Genomic DNA, 15,612 nt, shown 5'->3' with positions numbered 1-15,612 from the left:
TTTGTCCCAAATTTGTTCAGTAGGATTGATTTCAGAGCTTTGTGCAGGCCACTTATAATCTGGTCTCTGGTCAAGTGTCCACAAACTTGGGTAAACCTACTTACAGTACTTATCTTACACACTTAGGAAAATATTTCTAGAATTAAGATGAATTATGTCTTGAACATCTTAGTATATCAAGCCCTATTGTCTTGGCATCCTATTCTGACTATAAGTAGTGATTTTAGTTTTTTGCCCGATTTAACAACACAATAAAATCATGTGCAGGTGAATGAATATTTGTGATTTACTGTATACATATTAATTTTCACAAATGTCTTGTTGAAAAACCACATTGATCGCACATCTTGCTAAAACATACTGGAAAATCTGAGGGCTGATCTCCAAAGAATACAACACAACAAAATGACAGTGGCACTGAGGGAACAAAAAGCGTATTGGAATATGGATGATTATGCCTCACTTGTATAAAAAAAACGGACTGATTGGATATGAAAGAGGTCGGCAGTGTTTTTTTTGTTATAAGGGTTAAACTACCACACACTTATCTATTTGCATGAAAGAAAGAAGCAGACATTGATGTGAACATCTCTGAGGTCTGTAACAGATCTCTTCTGCTAAGAAAAAGGGAGGTCAAGAAAGCCACTGGCAACAGCTGTTCACCTCTAATTAGGAGTATACAGATGAGGGGGATGCATCTGTCTATTGTTCACATGGAGGCAGATGCACAACAGAGAGTATGGCATTAGAGTGGCATCAACATCCTCACCATACCCCTCTACCTGCTGTGCTGATAAGCCTTCGAGAAGCAGGTTTACCTCTCTAAATCACTCCCATTGTTATAAAGTAACAGCAACTCATCCGACAGCAGGAGTTGAGAGTGTGATTAAAAAGTAATGACACACTCTAAGCGTCCTTGGTAACTAAGTTGTAATCAGGTGGTTTCTTTCTGTTGTATTACACAGAAAAGCATAAAGCATCACTGGGATTCTAACTTGTCATCTCTAGATGATATATTTGGTAGACAGCCTTATCCAGAGCAACTCAAGCCATGTCAAGAAGCTTTTATTGTCATTTCAACCGTATATAGCTGACGCAGTACACAGTGAAATAAGACAATGGTTCTCCAGAGCCCTGGTGCTACATAAAACAAAATAAATCTACATCACAAACATAGCGCTACATACAAAACACAGAGCTAAGGACTAAAGTAAGTTGTCCTAGCCACATAAAGTGCATCGTGTGCAACCAGTGCAAACAGTGCAAACAGACAACACAAGACAGTGTAGGACAGATACACAAAACACAATATAGTGCTGTCAGTAAACCTGTCAGTAATATGTTTTACAGTACAATGTGCAAAAGAGAACTGTATACAAGAGACTACTTGTAAATAAACACAAAATGTTGTGCAAGACAACAACAGCAGCAATCAGGTAGATGTGCAAAACAGCATGTAAACAGTATAATAGTATGAAATGAGTGATGCTGAAGACATGGTGGTATGTGAATCGAAATGAGTATTGAGTGTGTGTTTAAGTTCAGATTTGTAGCTCAGTGTGTGTGTGTGTGTGTGTGTGTGTGTGTGTGTGTGTGTGTGTGTGTGTGTGTGTGTGTGTGTGTGTGAGCTCCAGTTCAGTTCTGTGTTTGGGAGCCTGATTGCTTGAGGGAAAAAACTGTTGCACAGTCAGGATGTGAGGCCTGAATGCTTCGGAACCTCTTTCCTGATGGTAGGCGGGTGAAGAGTGTGTGTGTGTGTGTGTGTGTGTGTGTGTGTGTGTGTGTGTGTGTGTGTGTGTGTGTGTGTGTGTGTGTGTGACTGAGCTACTACAATTTACATGTAGCTAATTTTTGCAGCCAAGCAGCTGAGGGTTGGGGGCCTTGCTCAAGGTTCCAGCAATGGCAGCTTGCTACGATTTAAACCCACATCCTGCTCTAATACTTATACTAGTACTACTAATAGCATTTTGTCAGATCTCCTACCTTCTGAAATGTAGCATTAATAATTCAAGATAATTTCTTAATAAATATCCATGCGTTCTAGACTAAATCCAATGAGTGAAAAAACTTTTATGTTGCACTGTAACTGTAAAAATTCTCTGTATTTTACACCTTTGTCTCTTAGAGCTATTCAGAATTTTTTTTATATACAAGAATTTCTTAAAACCGGGATGCCTCGAGAGTTCAACCCTGAAGGCTTCTAAACACTTGCCAGCAAACAAATAGTTTTTATTTTCAGAGCCACACTTTTTTTTATGCATCAATAAGGTCTGAGTCCTCTGCCCATGAAACCCCTTTCATCTTCACCTCAGTTTTCATAACCAGAACCACCTTCAGTGGCCTCTCTGTGTTGGAGAAGTTAACAGGGGATGTTGCAAATTAATGCAGACTAAGTAGTAACTACTAGTTCAGACCTTTTTCTACTACAATTTAAAAAAAAACCTTTACAGGAATGGATGCTTGGTCATGAAGAAGTGGAACAGAAAGTCAGTTATATTTGACTTTACTTTACTATACTTGCGTCAGTTATATTTGCAAATGAAGGATCTTGAAGGCTTAGTGCTGTCCATTACAATCTGATCTCACTTGTTTCAAACTGTCCTTAAAGAGCAACGCTTGCATGGAAGGCGTGCTTTTAGCATCCCAGTGCTAATCTGTGCCAGCCTGTCAATTGCTGCTGGTCTTATTTAATAATTCACTTTGTCCAAATGCAGAATCAGAAATCAATATGTAATTGTAAGATACCTTGCCCACTGAACTAAATTACAATCCAGAAATGTATTGGAATTCATTTGCCAAAAAAAAAGAACATGAAGAATGTTGTTTATCCCTTTGTTATTTTTCATTCATTATGAAAATCAATATTCATTTTAACACACAATATATTCCACACTATAGAGGATTTACATGGAATACAGGCACTTTTACATTATGTACTCATTTTTTTAAGTCTTCCAGGACCTTCAGCTGTGTTTCTGCTCTCACAGGGATCCCTCATTCTCCAACCTGACCTTTTTTCTCACTGACACCATTGTCCAAAGCCCCCATATTACCTTTATGCTTTCTTTGTGCCAATGAAACAACAATAGTTGAAGTTTTACAAAAGAAAAAAATGTTTGTCAAGATTTAAAGAAGTGCAGTGCAATAATGCAAAGCTGACTTAATTTTTCACTTCCAAAAAAACCCCAATTATTTACTTGTATTTAGGGTTTTGTAAGGTAAATGTCTGGGCCAGATAATAAGATGATTAAATGTACATGTCTAGGTTGCCAGATTTTTATTCAGCAGAGGTATTTTGTTCACCAGAGGTATTTGATTTAGATAGGTTTCTCAGCAAAGGCTGGAGTTGCTAGAGCAGAACAATGACTATGACGCCCTACCTTTGAATTGAGTTCTCTTCAATTGACCAATCTGTGCAGCTGGGGATAGTTTAACAGCCTAAATATCCATGAAGTTACTCAACAACTCAAGAATTCTGAGAATGGATCTGGACTGTAATTTATATAAACCGTCTACTAAAATGTCTCAAGACATTCGGTGCCACCCAGATGAGAATGTGTTTACTTTAGTTTCTAGCTTCTCTCAAGTTTTCCTCGTGTCATCTCAGGGAGTTTTTCCTTGTCACAGTCAGCACTGGCTTGCTCATTACGAACAAACTTACAATTTTAAGGACCCAACTTATAAGCATTTAACTTATACATTGTTTTATCTCTATTACTACTTTATCTCTGTAAAGTTTCTTTAAGACAATGTCCATTGTTGAAAGTTATACACATGAAAATAAACTAAATATGAGCCAAACAACATACTGTACATTAATTTTGATTAATTTGTTATTCACAACTTTATACGTTTTCAATTCACCTGAAATACTAATGACCTCTTCAAAGTGACCAACAGGTATCTGGCAGGCTGCTATCTGACAGGAATATCAAGCTCAGCTATTGTTCAATCGCTTTGTTTGTTCGCTAAACTGCATTTGCAAGCATGATTCAGTGTATTTTGTACTGTATTTACAGTAGCTCCTTTAGAGGACAGTAATGGCATCATGTGTTACAATTGTGAAGAAGCCCACACCTGCTATATTAAACAGCTAAATTACCTTTTTTTTTTTTAAAATCCTATTTAATTACAAGTTTATCAAAATTAACCATCTTTTAATTTAATTGAATCTATCTTTTAAGTGTAATTGACACTGCTATCTAGCTATTATTAATTATCTAGGCTATTAAGGTGTCTTTGAAGTTGAAGTAATTGGCAACCAGGAACTATCATAATCATCCCAATGTCCAATTTCAGAATTTTTGCATCTCAAAGGATGCAATAGGTGAACGGAATGTCTTTAAAAATGAAGCAAATTGATCAGTGATGTAAAAGTGTCACGTCAGAAACATTAATCTTTGTAAAAGGCTATTCACCTTTCTGTTCTCTCAATGATAACTGGTGTACAATTTCATTAAAAGTCTTGCTAACAGCCTATTATGGGGTTACTCAAAAATCCACAAGCTAGTAGCTTACAGTGTCTTGGGTAAATCATTATTAAATGTCTATGGCCATTAATCACTCCTGGTGCCTGGTAATTAGACCACTACCCTTAATTACAAGATAAAAAAAAACCAAGGATACAAAAATACAGATTCAAGAAACCGATTCAGATTTTTTTGTAGCATACTCAAACATCTTGGAGCTGGACATTATAGTGCTCCTTATTAAAAATAAATAAATAAATAAATAAAACGAGCCCAAATCGATGGTCTGAATCATGTGTTATTAAGACATGCCTCCATCCTATAGAAATCTATAGTCACGCCTGAGGTCTGAATACGGATTTTTATTTGAAATACTCACTACGCATACGTAATAAGATTCTGAATAAAAATGCACATGTAGGGCTACCAATTGCAATTGAACAACAGTCTGTAAACACATTATAAAACCATGCATTTATCACAGGAAAAGGTCAGACGTATTGGATTTTATTAAAACGCCACATGAGCAACGCAAATAGATTAAAGTGAGATCAAGCTCACAAACAGCGGCGCTGCAGGTTACTGAAGAGCTGCCATATTGTTGCTTCGGTGTAATATATTAAACGCTATAAAACTCATTCACGCCAGGGAGTCACATACATCACCAGAACCTGTAGTGGCTAATCTGGAATTGGCTTGTGTTTTACTTGAACAAAAAGGAAGCGTGGACTGCAGGGAAACTGTGCCCTGAGTTGCGAATCGCAGGGAGGCATCCAGACAAATGGGATTTCATGTTCTGTGCCTGGAGCTCTTAGCAATGATGAACACAAAGCCAATGTTCTGCCCTAATAAGAATACACATGCTGGTCAATAATGAGGACATTCAAATGTACCATAAGAAAAAAAGCCAGATGGGGCTATGCAGTGTTACATTATGTGAAAATGGTCAAACGCCTCTCTGATCAAATCTAGTTGATGACTTCATCAATCAGTGTAACCCATATTTTTATATAGTCCAATCTCTACTAAAATTGTCTTTTAATGTGCTAGTATGTACCACATGGCTCTTAAACATGCAAGCTAAAATGTCTGTTTAATACTTTATAAATTTCCTACCACTGTCCCGAACTAACGCACTTCCTCAGTTCTTCCTTCTCCACACATCCAATTACACCCTCTCCCATCACGGAGATAAATTCTGCCTACCCTAATAACAAATACATCTCAATAAATATTCATGATCAGGTTGTTATAGCTGATGTAAACATTAAAATCTGTATCTGCCTCTCAATACGTGACCCGAGCGTTCATTTAGAGGACCTGCGGATGAATAATTATTCCCAATGTCCGATTTCTGAGGTAAGCTGAAGTTGATCGTGAATAATGATAACATTAAAGAATGATGCTTAGTCAGTGGGCTAGATAGGGTAAACGTGTTTGATTATTTATCAGCCGGATAATGTATTCTTGTGAAGCTTGTACATATCAGCTTTTGAAAGCAAGGCGGTTGCGAAAAACATCAGACAGCACAATTCAGGAAATTAATACATAATTCAGAGGAACTTGGGGTGTTGTGTTTGCTGACACCTCAGAAATGCACAGAACAAAGTGCAGCACATCATACATATACAACCGTAGTAGCTGAAGATAAGCATTTACCAAAAAGTGGAACGTTTTCCAGAATACATAGATTACATAGTACGAATACTAAATTTAATATCTGGTACTACAGATGATAGTTTGTATGTGGGATTTGGATGGCTTTCGGGGACACCATGTGGCTACAATAATTGGAATGATATGAATGATTGTTCACTAACACATAATGGGCTAAAGTGCATTTCATAATAGAGGAAAACGAGCCAGCACTCACCTCTTTCTCGCCACAGATATTGCTGATGATGGAGTTGGAAGCTGGGCTGGCAGAGGGGCCCAGGACTGCCACCACCCCCTTAGACATGATCTGGCACACTGTCAGGAAGCAGGAAAAAGACCACAATCACTCACTTCAGCATTAGAACATTTCTGTCAGAGGGGAAATAAATTGGGAAGGAATTGGCCAAGTCAAGACAAATCATCCACCAGGACATATTATATTTTATGTAGTACCCCATAACATCAGCAAAAGTTAAATCTTTAGATTATTCTGTGAATTGTTCTGAATTTTTTATACTATTACAGATGAAAATGCCCGGTACAATTCTGTTGCAAACTTAAAAATGAGATGGGAGCAACAAATACCTGTAATTTGTTTAAGCATGTTCAGTGTTCCATAGCAATGAAACATTTTGTTAACACGGATATAATCTCTCTATTTTAATTAGCATTGTATGTACAGTGTTCAAATGTGTGAATCCTTAGTGGAGAGCGGGAGACAAAGTCAGACACACAAAGAGAGAGAGAGAGAGAGAGAGAGAGAGAGAGAGCGAGAGAGAGAGAAAAGGAGAGGAAGAGAGAGGGGGGTGGCTGAAAGAATGCATGTGCAGAGAATTTACACAGCCTAAGATAGGAAATTAGAGAAGCAATGAATCAAGTGATTAATAAATAATCCCTTAATGACCAATGAAAAAACCTTGCTGCCTGCCTGCCCTTCATCTACTTGTGTAACGGGATTTCACCCTAAGTGACACAGCCGAATAGTCCAGCCAATTTAGAGACGTGGAGTTCTTATCTTAGCCTACACGACTGCTTAGTTGCCCAAAACAGTATAAACTAAAGCTCCACAATGTTACCCCCCAAACCATTTAAATCATATGCAATTTGATTCAAGTGGGTCGCAGTACACTGTGCTTAAAGTTGAATTATAGCTGTGGCCTATGTGACTAAAACCAGTCAAGTGTGAATTTCAATGGTTTTCTGCATCAGATCAGCAATCATGGGTATTCTGGCAGCTGTGCAGTTCAGTTAGTACAGCAATACATGTTATTTCAAATCATTCACAATGTTTTACCCATTGTACTCTTCATCTTATAGGCATTCACACTTGGGCTGATAGTAAATCTGACTATTTAGAGCCTTTTAGGATTGGTTTGATAGTGATAAGTGGTTTATAAATTTAGATCTGGAGTTAAAATCAATAGTGATTTCTATTATAAACATAGATTCATACTTCTATAATGCAAATTATTGCTTCTTTTTTATTTGCTTATTAGGAAGCTCTTCACTCTTTCTCTGAATCCTGTACATTCCTATGATCTAGCATCACAGTTGTAAAGGTAAGTGATTTGGTTGTAATAATATTCAAACATCCCTACATGTACATCAGGAAGAATCGAAACAAACCATTGTCCATTCATTACTACCTTTCATAGACATTTGGACATCCAATCCAGTAATTGGAATTCATGATTACAAGATATGGAAATTATAGGGTGCTCATCTTTTCTGTCTCAAGAGTGGATGAATCCCAGTGGCTTTCAAAAAAATGTACACTGATAAGTGATACGTGTGTATATAGCATGTCTGTAATAAAGAAAATGAGAGAAATCCAGGGCATTTTGCTGGAGGTATGTGAACAAAGTTAAACTTGCTGAATGTGATGTTGCAATGTCTCACCTTTCCTTTACAGTATTTGATATACCCTTATATAGAATATATATAGTTTTTTATATATAGGTTTAGGGCCTTTCTTTAGGGTTCAGCAGTGGGAGCCACCAAGATATAAACTCACTACCTTCTAATCAGAAGTACAAGTCTTAGCTGCTGAGCTACCACTTTACTCAGTGTACAATTAGTATTCAGTGTAGAATGAATAAACTTTCTTCATCTGCATTAATACACTGCATTTGTTGCCATATCTGTTTTGCTAGCCCCCTGAAAGCATGTGAATTTAATTTGCAGCTGGTGGTGGGGCTTGATAAGTATAAAGTCAATGAAATAGACCACAAAGCAATTGTGAGTTGCTAAGAGAAGTCACACTGTGCCTTGTGACAGCCAACCAAAGCTAAAATGGCAATCTGTGTTTATCTTGTTTTTTTTTTTTTTTTTTTTTGTCTTGCTTAGTCCTTAGGTGTAGCTTATGTGTAAACAGAAGTGGGAAGTAAAAAAGTACAAATACTTCACTTAAGTAGATTCTTTTGGTATCAGTACTTTACTTCACTATTTATTTTTCAGACAACTTTTTACTTTTACTCGTTACAGTTTTACACAAATATCTGTACTTTCTACTTTTTACATTTTTAAAACAGGCTCGTTAGTCTTAATCCATTGATTTGGTGAAATGTCAATATTTTTTATTTTCACTGCACGCCAGTTTCAGCCATCAACCGATTTCCTGTCATTGCGTGTCTTTTTCAATTTACTGGTGTATAATGTCCTGGCTCTCACTCAACACAGTTTTAAAAGCTAAGCATGAGCAGTCGGAAGGTAAAAAGAAGTCTGGGGTTACCGTGGATAAGACAGAGGGAGTCTGTGATGTAAACATGACTGAGAACAGACACATCACCTCATCATCATCATCATCATCATCTTTTCTTTGCTTGTGTTATATATGCGCATGTTCAGCCTGGATACATTCATTAGGTAACAACATTTTTAATTAGTTTTGTGTGAATATATACAGTTTATACCATGTGGGTGGTGTTTTGTGTTTTTTTTTTTCATAATGGCGTGTAAAGAAACAAACCATACCATACCATCAATCGGTATGATTATGATAAAAGCTTCTTGACTTGACTTGACTAGGTGCAGTTTCTCCAACATAGCAAAGGTTCCGTTTGGTGTCCGGATGATTTACGTCATTTAAAACACGAGAATTACTTTAGAACTTTTACAAGAATATTTTGTCTTTAACCAATGTTAGAATTGGTTTCACTAATAATAAACATACATTTGTATAAAGCATCCATATTTCTCCATGTCCATGTTGCTTAGAATATTAAAAACATGAAGTATTAATATATCTTACATTTAGAACAGATAGAAATGTGTGATTAAGTTGCGATTAAATATTTTATTCGATTGACAGCCCTAATATTAATATGATGTGAGGTTCTGTTACCAGCATGACACTAAAATAAGTAGTAGCAATGCCTACTTTTTACTTAAGTACATGTCAGAGCCCAAACCTCTTTACTTTAACTTGAGTAAAAAAGTATAATCAGTACTTCAACTTTTACCCAAGTATTTTTAAGCATAAGTATCTGTAGTTCTACTTAAGTAAACAATGTGTGTATTTTTGCCACCTCTGGGTGTAAATTTATATTCAGGAGTGTTATGAACTATAAAGATAAGACAGTGTAAGCAATCAAGAAGACAGAAAGACATCAGGAACCGTGGAGGTGAGTGAGAAATAAAGCTTCACTTTATTGTGTACTCTTTAGTAGTAGTGTTTTCAAAGTGAAATGACACTCAGCAACTGGTGTTGTTTGGTCCTGAGTTACATATTGTCAAGAGCAAAAAGAACAAGCAATGAAAACAAAGTCTAATAGTGGATAATTTGTGTTGTGTTTAAATAAATACTGTATATATGATAAAAACCTACAGAATTGTGGGCTGTGTACCAAGTCTCAGAATGTATGATGAGAGTCCAGGTTTCCCCAAATCGTTATAACGAAGATGAAAGCACACAATTGTTTACAAACCTCAATGCATGATACAGAATTAGCTCGACTGGTACCACCTTCTCTCAGGGGAAGAGGTAAGTATACTTCAAGGCTCTTCTCTGTTCTGGCAATAGGGTGTTAGAATGAACTTCCCCTAGATGTCCAAACAGCAGAGTCCCTGGCTATCTTCAAGCGACAGGTAAAGACCCACCTCTTCCTGAAACATTTAAACTAACTCTTTCCAAGTGTGCTTTGTTAAAAAAAAAAAACTCAACAGAGTTGTAGGCTGATTTATTTAAGTTTGTAATCTAGCGTACCAGTGTAAATTGTGTCCGAATTTTATTATATATATATATATATATATATATATATATATATATATATATATATATATATATATATATATATATATATTCGGACACATTTTGCTTTTAATTCACCAAGAACACTGACAGTTTGATACTTCATTCGGATACTTTAAGGTGTTACACTACAGAGAAGCGAGATACTGCTATAAATAACTTTTAATAGATGCTTTTTGGGAGGAACAATCTTTGTGGACCATTATTTGCAGTCAGAACAGTGCATTGCCTCCCACAGTGAATAGGAACAAAATATTGGATGGTGTATTTGAGTGCAGTGTGCACACTCAGTACACTGGGGTACATACTGGGATAAAAGTAAAAGAAACAAAGAGTGACAGTAGTGAAGAGAAGAGTGAACTTGCTTACAATGAAATGGTATGAAAATTTAATGGTATGACAGTCGTACAATCCAATGTCATAGTTTTCTCTATATTGCAGTGCATCACAGAATAGAACACAAGCTTGGCATTATTTACTAACTTATACATTGCATTATTCACTAAATTTACTTATTGAAATCTACCTAAATAACAGCGTGACTATATTGATCGCTCTCTTTTTTAATCTATTTAAATCTTGCACAACCTAATTTTAGGTTTCATGTGCTATAAAGCTCTTTTGAGTAATCACACATAATAATATATATAATCGTACAAAAAACAAAACAATTATAGCTTTGTTTTCTATCATCATGAAAACCAGTGTGGTTTTATTATATGAGAGGATGGTTAAATAGTCTTTTTAGTGTGACATACTTTACAATATAAAATAATACATTATTTTGTTGATTCTGTTTAATTTCACTGCATAAAGCATTTAAAAAACATTCAGAGACAATGAAATGCATTTGGTCTGCTTAAGAAAACTTTTGAATGTTGTGTCACATTAATTGCATCAATTTTCTGTCCAATCAGATTTCAGCTTCTTTGTGCTCCGTGTCAATCTAATCTGCCCAGGGCCTTCACACTCAGTAGTGCTGGCCCATGTACCTTAGTCTATATTAGCAATGGGTCTGTTTATTTAACCAATCAGATGTTCTTCACCAGAGTTTCAAACAGCTCCTCACAGTTTTCAGGTTTGTGATTGGCTAGAAAGCCCCAAACCTCCACAGAAAATTCCCAAGCCATTCAACTCATTCAAAGTCAAGTTGATGGGGAAATTTGTCATCTGTGGTCCAACAAAGGATTTTTTCCTCAGACAGTTCAGAAAAGATGTCTTGAAGGTACTCAGCTGCCAAATTCTTATCTAGTGCTATGACAAATTGTCTCAGAAGACTAAATTTCCAGTGCAGTGATGGCATTTGAGTAGAATAATAGCCTTTTTCTATACTTTTGCAGTATAACCAATTAGGAAATAACACCTACACAGCACCAAAACAAAAAATGTTGCAAAGTGTTATTAGCCAATTATGTAGCACCAGCTCAGTGCAAAAAACTTAGCAGTAATTAATGTTTATTCCAGTTCAGAATGAGGGAAATGTGACCCCATGGCCACCAATGCAATGTATGACCACTATAACTGTGTGATGGCTGTTAGTACTAGATTGACTTGTATGAATATTTCAGGAACTGCTGATCTCTTGAGAGTTTTCACACATACCAGGGTGTAGAGTTTACACATAAATAAGAAAAAAATAACATAACAGATTTTCTCCAGAAGAAATGTCTTTCTTGTCAGAGAGGTCAGGGGAGAATGGCCAGACAATGTTGTAGATAACATGAAGGCTATGGTCACTCGAATAAGCACTCTTTACAGCTGTGACAAGCAGAAAAACTCCTTAGAAAGTAAGACATGTTGAGCCATATGAATTCCAGTGTTAAACTGTTCAGTCTCAGTGAGCATGTAGGTATGTAGGTAGGTGATTATGTAGGTAGGTACAGAAGTTAGGTAGATACTGTAGATAAAGCATTAGCATTATATGAATATTAAACCAGTTTAAATGGCTCTTTGTTTATACATTTTATTTTAATACATTTTAAATCACAAAGAGAAATTTGAACAAAGAGCAAGTTCAGCAGATGGAATAGATCCAGGCATGATTAATTTTTTAAACATCTAACACCAAAAGTCATTCATATCAACATGTCTGATGAAAGATTCAGCTTGACAGTGAATAATAGGGTGTTCAGTGCTGATAAAAATAAATATCAAATGGTGTAACCCTTTATTCGCAGCATGAGAGATTCACGTCATGTTTAGCAATTACTTACAAGAATATTATCCCTTATATTAATACACTAGTATATATTTATATATTTTCATATTTAAAACTCAATTATGTTTAGAGGTACAGTTAATAGATCACTGCTACATCCTGAACTTTGTAGAGTATAGTTAGCATATGCGTAGCAAGTAAAATACAAAATACCAAAGCAAATTCTAAGAAATTTATACTTACATTTACCGCATTCTGCAGATGTTTGGCTAATGCTTACACCTTAACCGCTGAGCTACCACTTTCCAACATATACTCACTGTTGAATTTCATAGGAACACACTCATTCTTGCTTCATTAAATTATTTAATCATCCAAACATGCATAAAATCATACAGCGATCAAATAATTTATGTTTTGTGTTACTGTCAGTGCTCCTGATGAATTAAAAGCAAATAGTGTCTGCACTGCAGTGTAAAATATTTATATAACACATCTATTGCTGTGTAATTAAACCTAGGAAGCTAGATAACAAATTAAACCAATATACTAAATTTCAAACAGTAACAGTGGGTAACTCTGGTCCCTGTTTTGATCTTGAGGTAAGAAGGTCACATCAAACATAAAGCTAGGGAAATAAGGAGGTAGTAGCTGAGTGTTTGAGGATTGGATGTTGGAGTTAAAATCCCAAGCTTCCACTCCTGGGGGCTTGAGCAAATCCCTTAACCCTGTTAATGAATCTGAGGCTTAAGTGGGAACAGATTAACTAAAAATGCACAGGTCGGCATTGGTTAAAATGTAATTTTAAGGGGAATTGTACATGTACTCTACTGTAAACTCAACAGAAATTGTGAATTACTTGTCATAAATGTTTTATTTACTACTTTAAATGGATAATTAAATTAATTAAATAATTTTTCCAAACATTTTTATGTAACTTATTAGTACAAACTGTGTGTAGTGTTTTGAAATGTTACTTCGAACTTTTGAGGATGCCTGAGGAATGGAGAAGTAGTGTGCGGGTACCGATCTTTAAGAATATGGGAGATGTGCAGACCTGCAGTAACTACAGGGGAATTAAATTGATCAGTCTCACCATAAAGGTATGGGAAAAAGCAGAGGTGGGAAGTAACAGAGTACAAATACTTCGTTACTGTACTTAAGTAGATTTTTCTGGTATCAGTACTTTACTCCACTATTTATTTTTTAGACAACTTTTTACTTTTACTCATTACATTTTTACACAAATATCTGTACTTTTTACTTCTTACATTTTCAAAACCGGCTCGTTACTTTAGTTTTAATCCATTGATTTGGTGCAAATATATATATTTTTTTTTCACTGCGCGTCGATTTCAGCCGAACAACCGATTTCCTGTTACTGCACGTCTTTTTCAATCCGCTGGTGTATCATGTACTGTCTCTCACTCACGACAGATGTAGACTAGTTTACGAAGATAAGAATCAGCAGGCAGAAGGCAGTAAGAAGTTTGGGGGTAACGTGGATGAGACAGAGGGAGTCAGTGATGTAAACATGACTGAGAACAGACACATTCATGATCATCATCATCTTTTCTCTGCATTCATTCGGTAACAAAGTTTTTAATTAGTTTTGTATTTATTATATATATATATATATATATATATATATATATATATATATATATATATATATATATATATATATATATATATATTTGGCTGTCAAAATTAAAATTATTGTAAACGGCACTAAATGTTATTAACGCGCCATTAATTCAGCGCGCATTTCTGTTTTTACCATTTTTATAAATATCTAAATATAAAAGAGGGGAGATTAAAACCTTCGGAAAAAAATACATTTATCCACGACATCCTTTCTTTACTTAGATATAAAATAATACAATAATAAATAAATATTTTTAATCAGTAAACTTTTGTTTTATTTATGCGCCAAGTCTCAAATCAAACACAAAATCCGCCATGTTTTACACAATTAACCCTCTAGGTGGCGTTTTGTGGGTTTTTCCCTCATAATGGCGACACAAACTACTTTTTACTTAAGTACATGTCAGAGCCAAGACTTCTTTACTTTCACTTGAGTAAAAAAGTTTAATCAGTACTTCAACTTTTACCCGAGTATTTTAAAACATGAGTATCTGTACTTCTACTTAAGTAAAGGATGTGTGTACTTTTGCCACCTCTGGGAAAGAGTAGTGGAAGCCAGGCTGAGAGAAGAGGTGACCATCTGTGAGCAACAGTATGGTTTAATGCTGAGGAAGAGCACCATAGACACATTATTTGCTTTGAGAATGTTGATGGATAAGTATGGAGAAGGTCAGAAGGAGTTGCATTGTGTGTTTGTGGATTTAGAGAAAGTGTAGGACAGGGTGCCAAGAGAGGAGTTGTGGTTTTGTATGAGGAAGTCAGGTGTGTCAGAGAAGTATGTGAGGGTGGTGCAGGACATGTATGAGGACAGTGTGACAGCAGTGAAGTGTGCAGTAGGAAAGACAGACTGGATCAAGGTGGAGGTTGGACTGCATCAAGGATCGGCTCTGAGCCCTTTCCTTTTTGCAGTGGTGATGGACAGGTTAAATGACGAGGTCAGACAGGAGTCTCCGTGCACTATGTGTTTGCGGATAATATTGTGATTTGTGGTGAGAGTAGGGAGCAGGTTGAGAAGAGCCTGAAGAGGCGAAGATACGCACTGGGGAGAGGGGGAATGAAAGTCAGTAGGAGTAAGACAGAGTACATGTGTGTGAATGAGAGAAAGGGCAGTGGAGTGATGTGATGCAGGGAGAAGAGGTGGTGAAGGTGGAGGAGTTCAGGTACCTAGGGTCAACAGTGCAAAGTAATGGAGAGTGTGTTAGTGAAGTGAAGAAAAGAGTGCAGGCAGGGTGGAGTGGGTGGAGGAGAGTATCTGCAAGAGTGAAAGGGCAAGTTTATAGGACTGTGGTGAGACCTGCTATGTTGTATAGTTTAGAGACAGTGGCACTGACTTAAAGACAGGGGGTCAAGCTGAAGGTAGCAGAGCTGAAGATGTTGAGGTTTTCGTTATGAGTGACGAGGATGGACAGGAATAGAAATGAGTTTATTAGAGG

The 15,612-nt window shown here is 36.3% G+C and overlaps 1 protein-coding gene across 5 annotated transcripts in view; it reads right to left on the bottom strand.

Moving 5' to 3' along the window:
• grik4 (glutamate receptor, ionotropic, kainate 4) overlaps nucleotides 1-15,612 on the bottom strand; it is a 439,025-nt gene that overhangs the window by 170,007 nt on the left and 253,406 nt on the right. For all 5 annotated transcript variants that reach the window (XM_046863059.1, XM_046863058.1, XM_046863061.1 and 2 more), the window contains one exon: nucleotides 6,343-6,440. In XM_046863059.1, the coding sequence (XP_046719015.1) occupies nucleotides 6,343-6,440 (98 nt within the window). The remainder of the gene's footprint in view (nucleotides 1-6,342; nucleotides 6,441-15,612) is intronic.

This window comes from Silurus meridionalis, chromosome 12 (genome assembly GCF_014805685.1).
Source record: "Silurus meridionalis isolate SWU-2019-XX chromosome 12, ASM1480568v1, whole genome shotgun sequence".
NCBI lineage: Eukaryota > Metazoa > Chordata > Actinopteri > Siluriformes > Siluridae > Silurus > Silurus meridionalis.
This window is presented reverse-complemented; position numbering and strand designations above follow the sequence as displayed.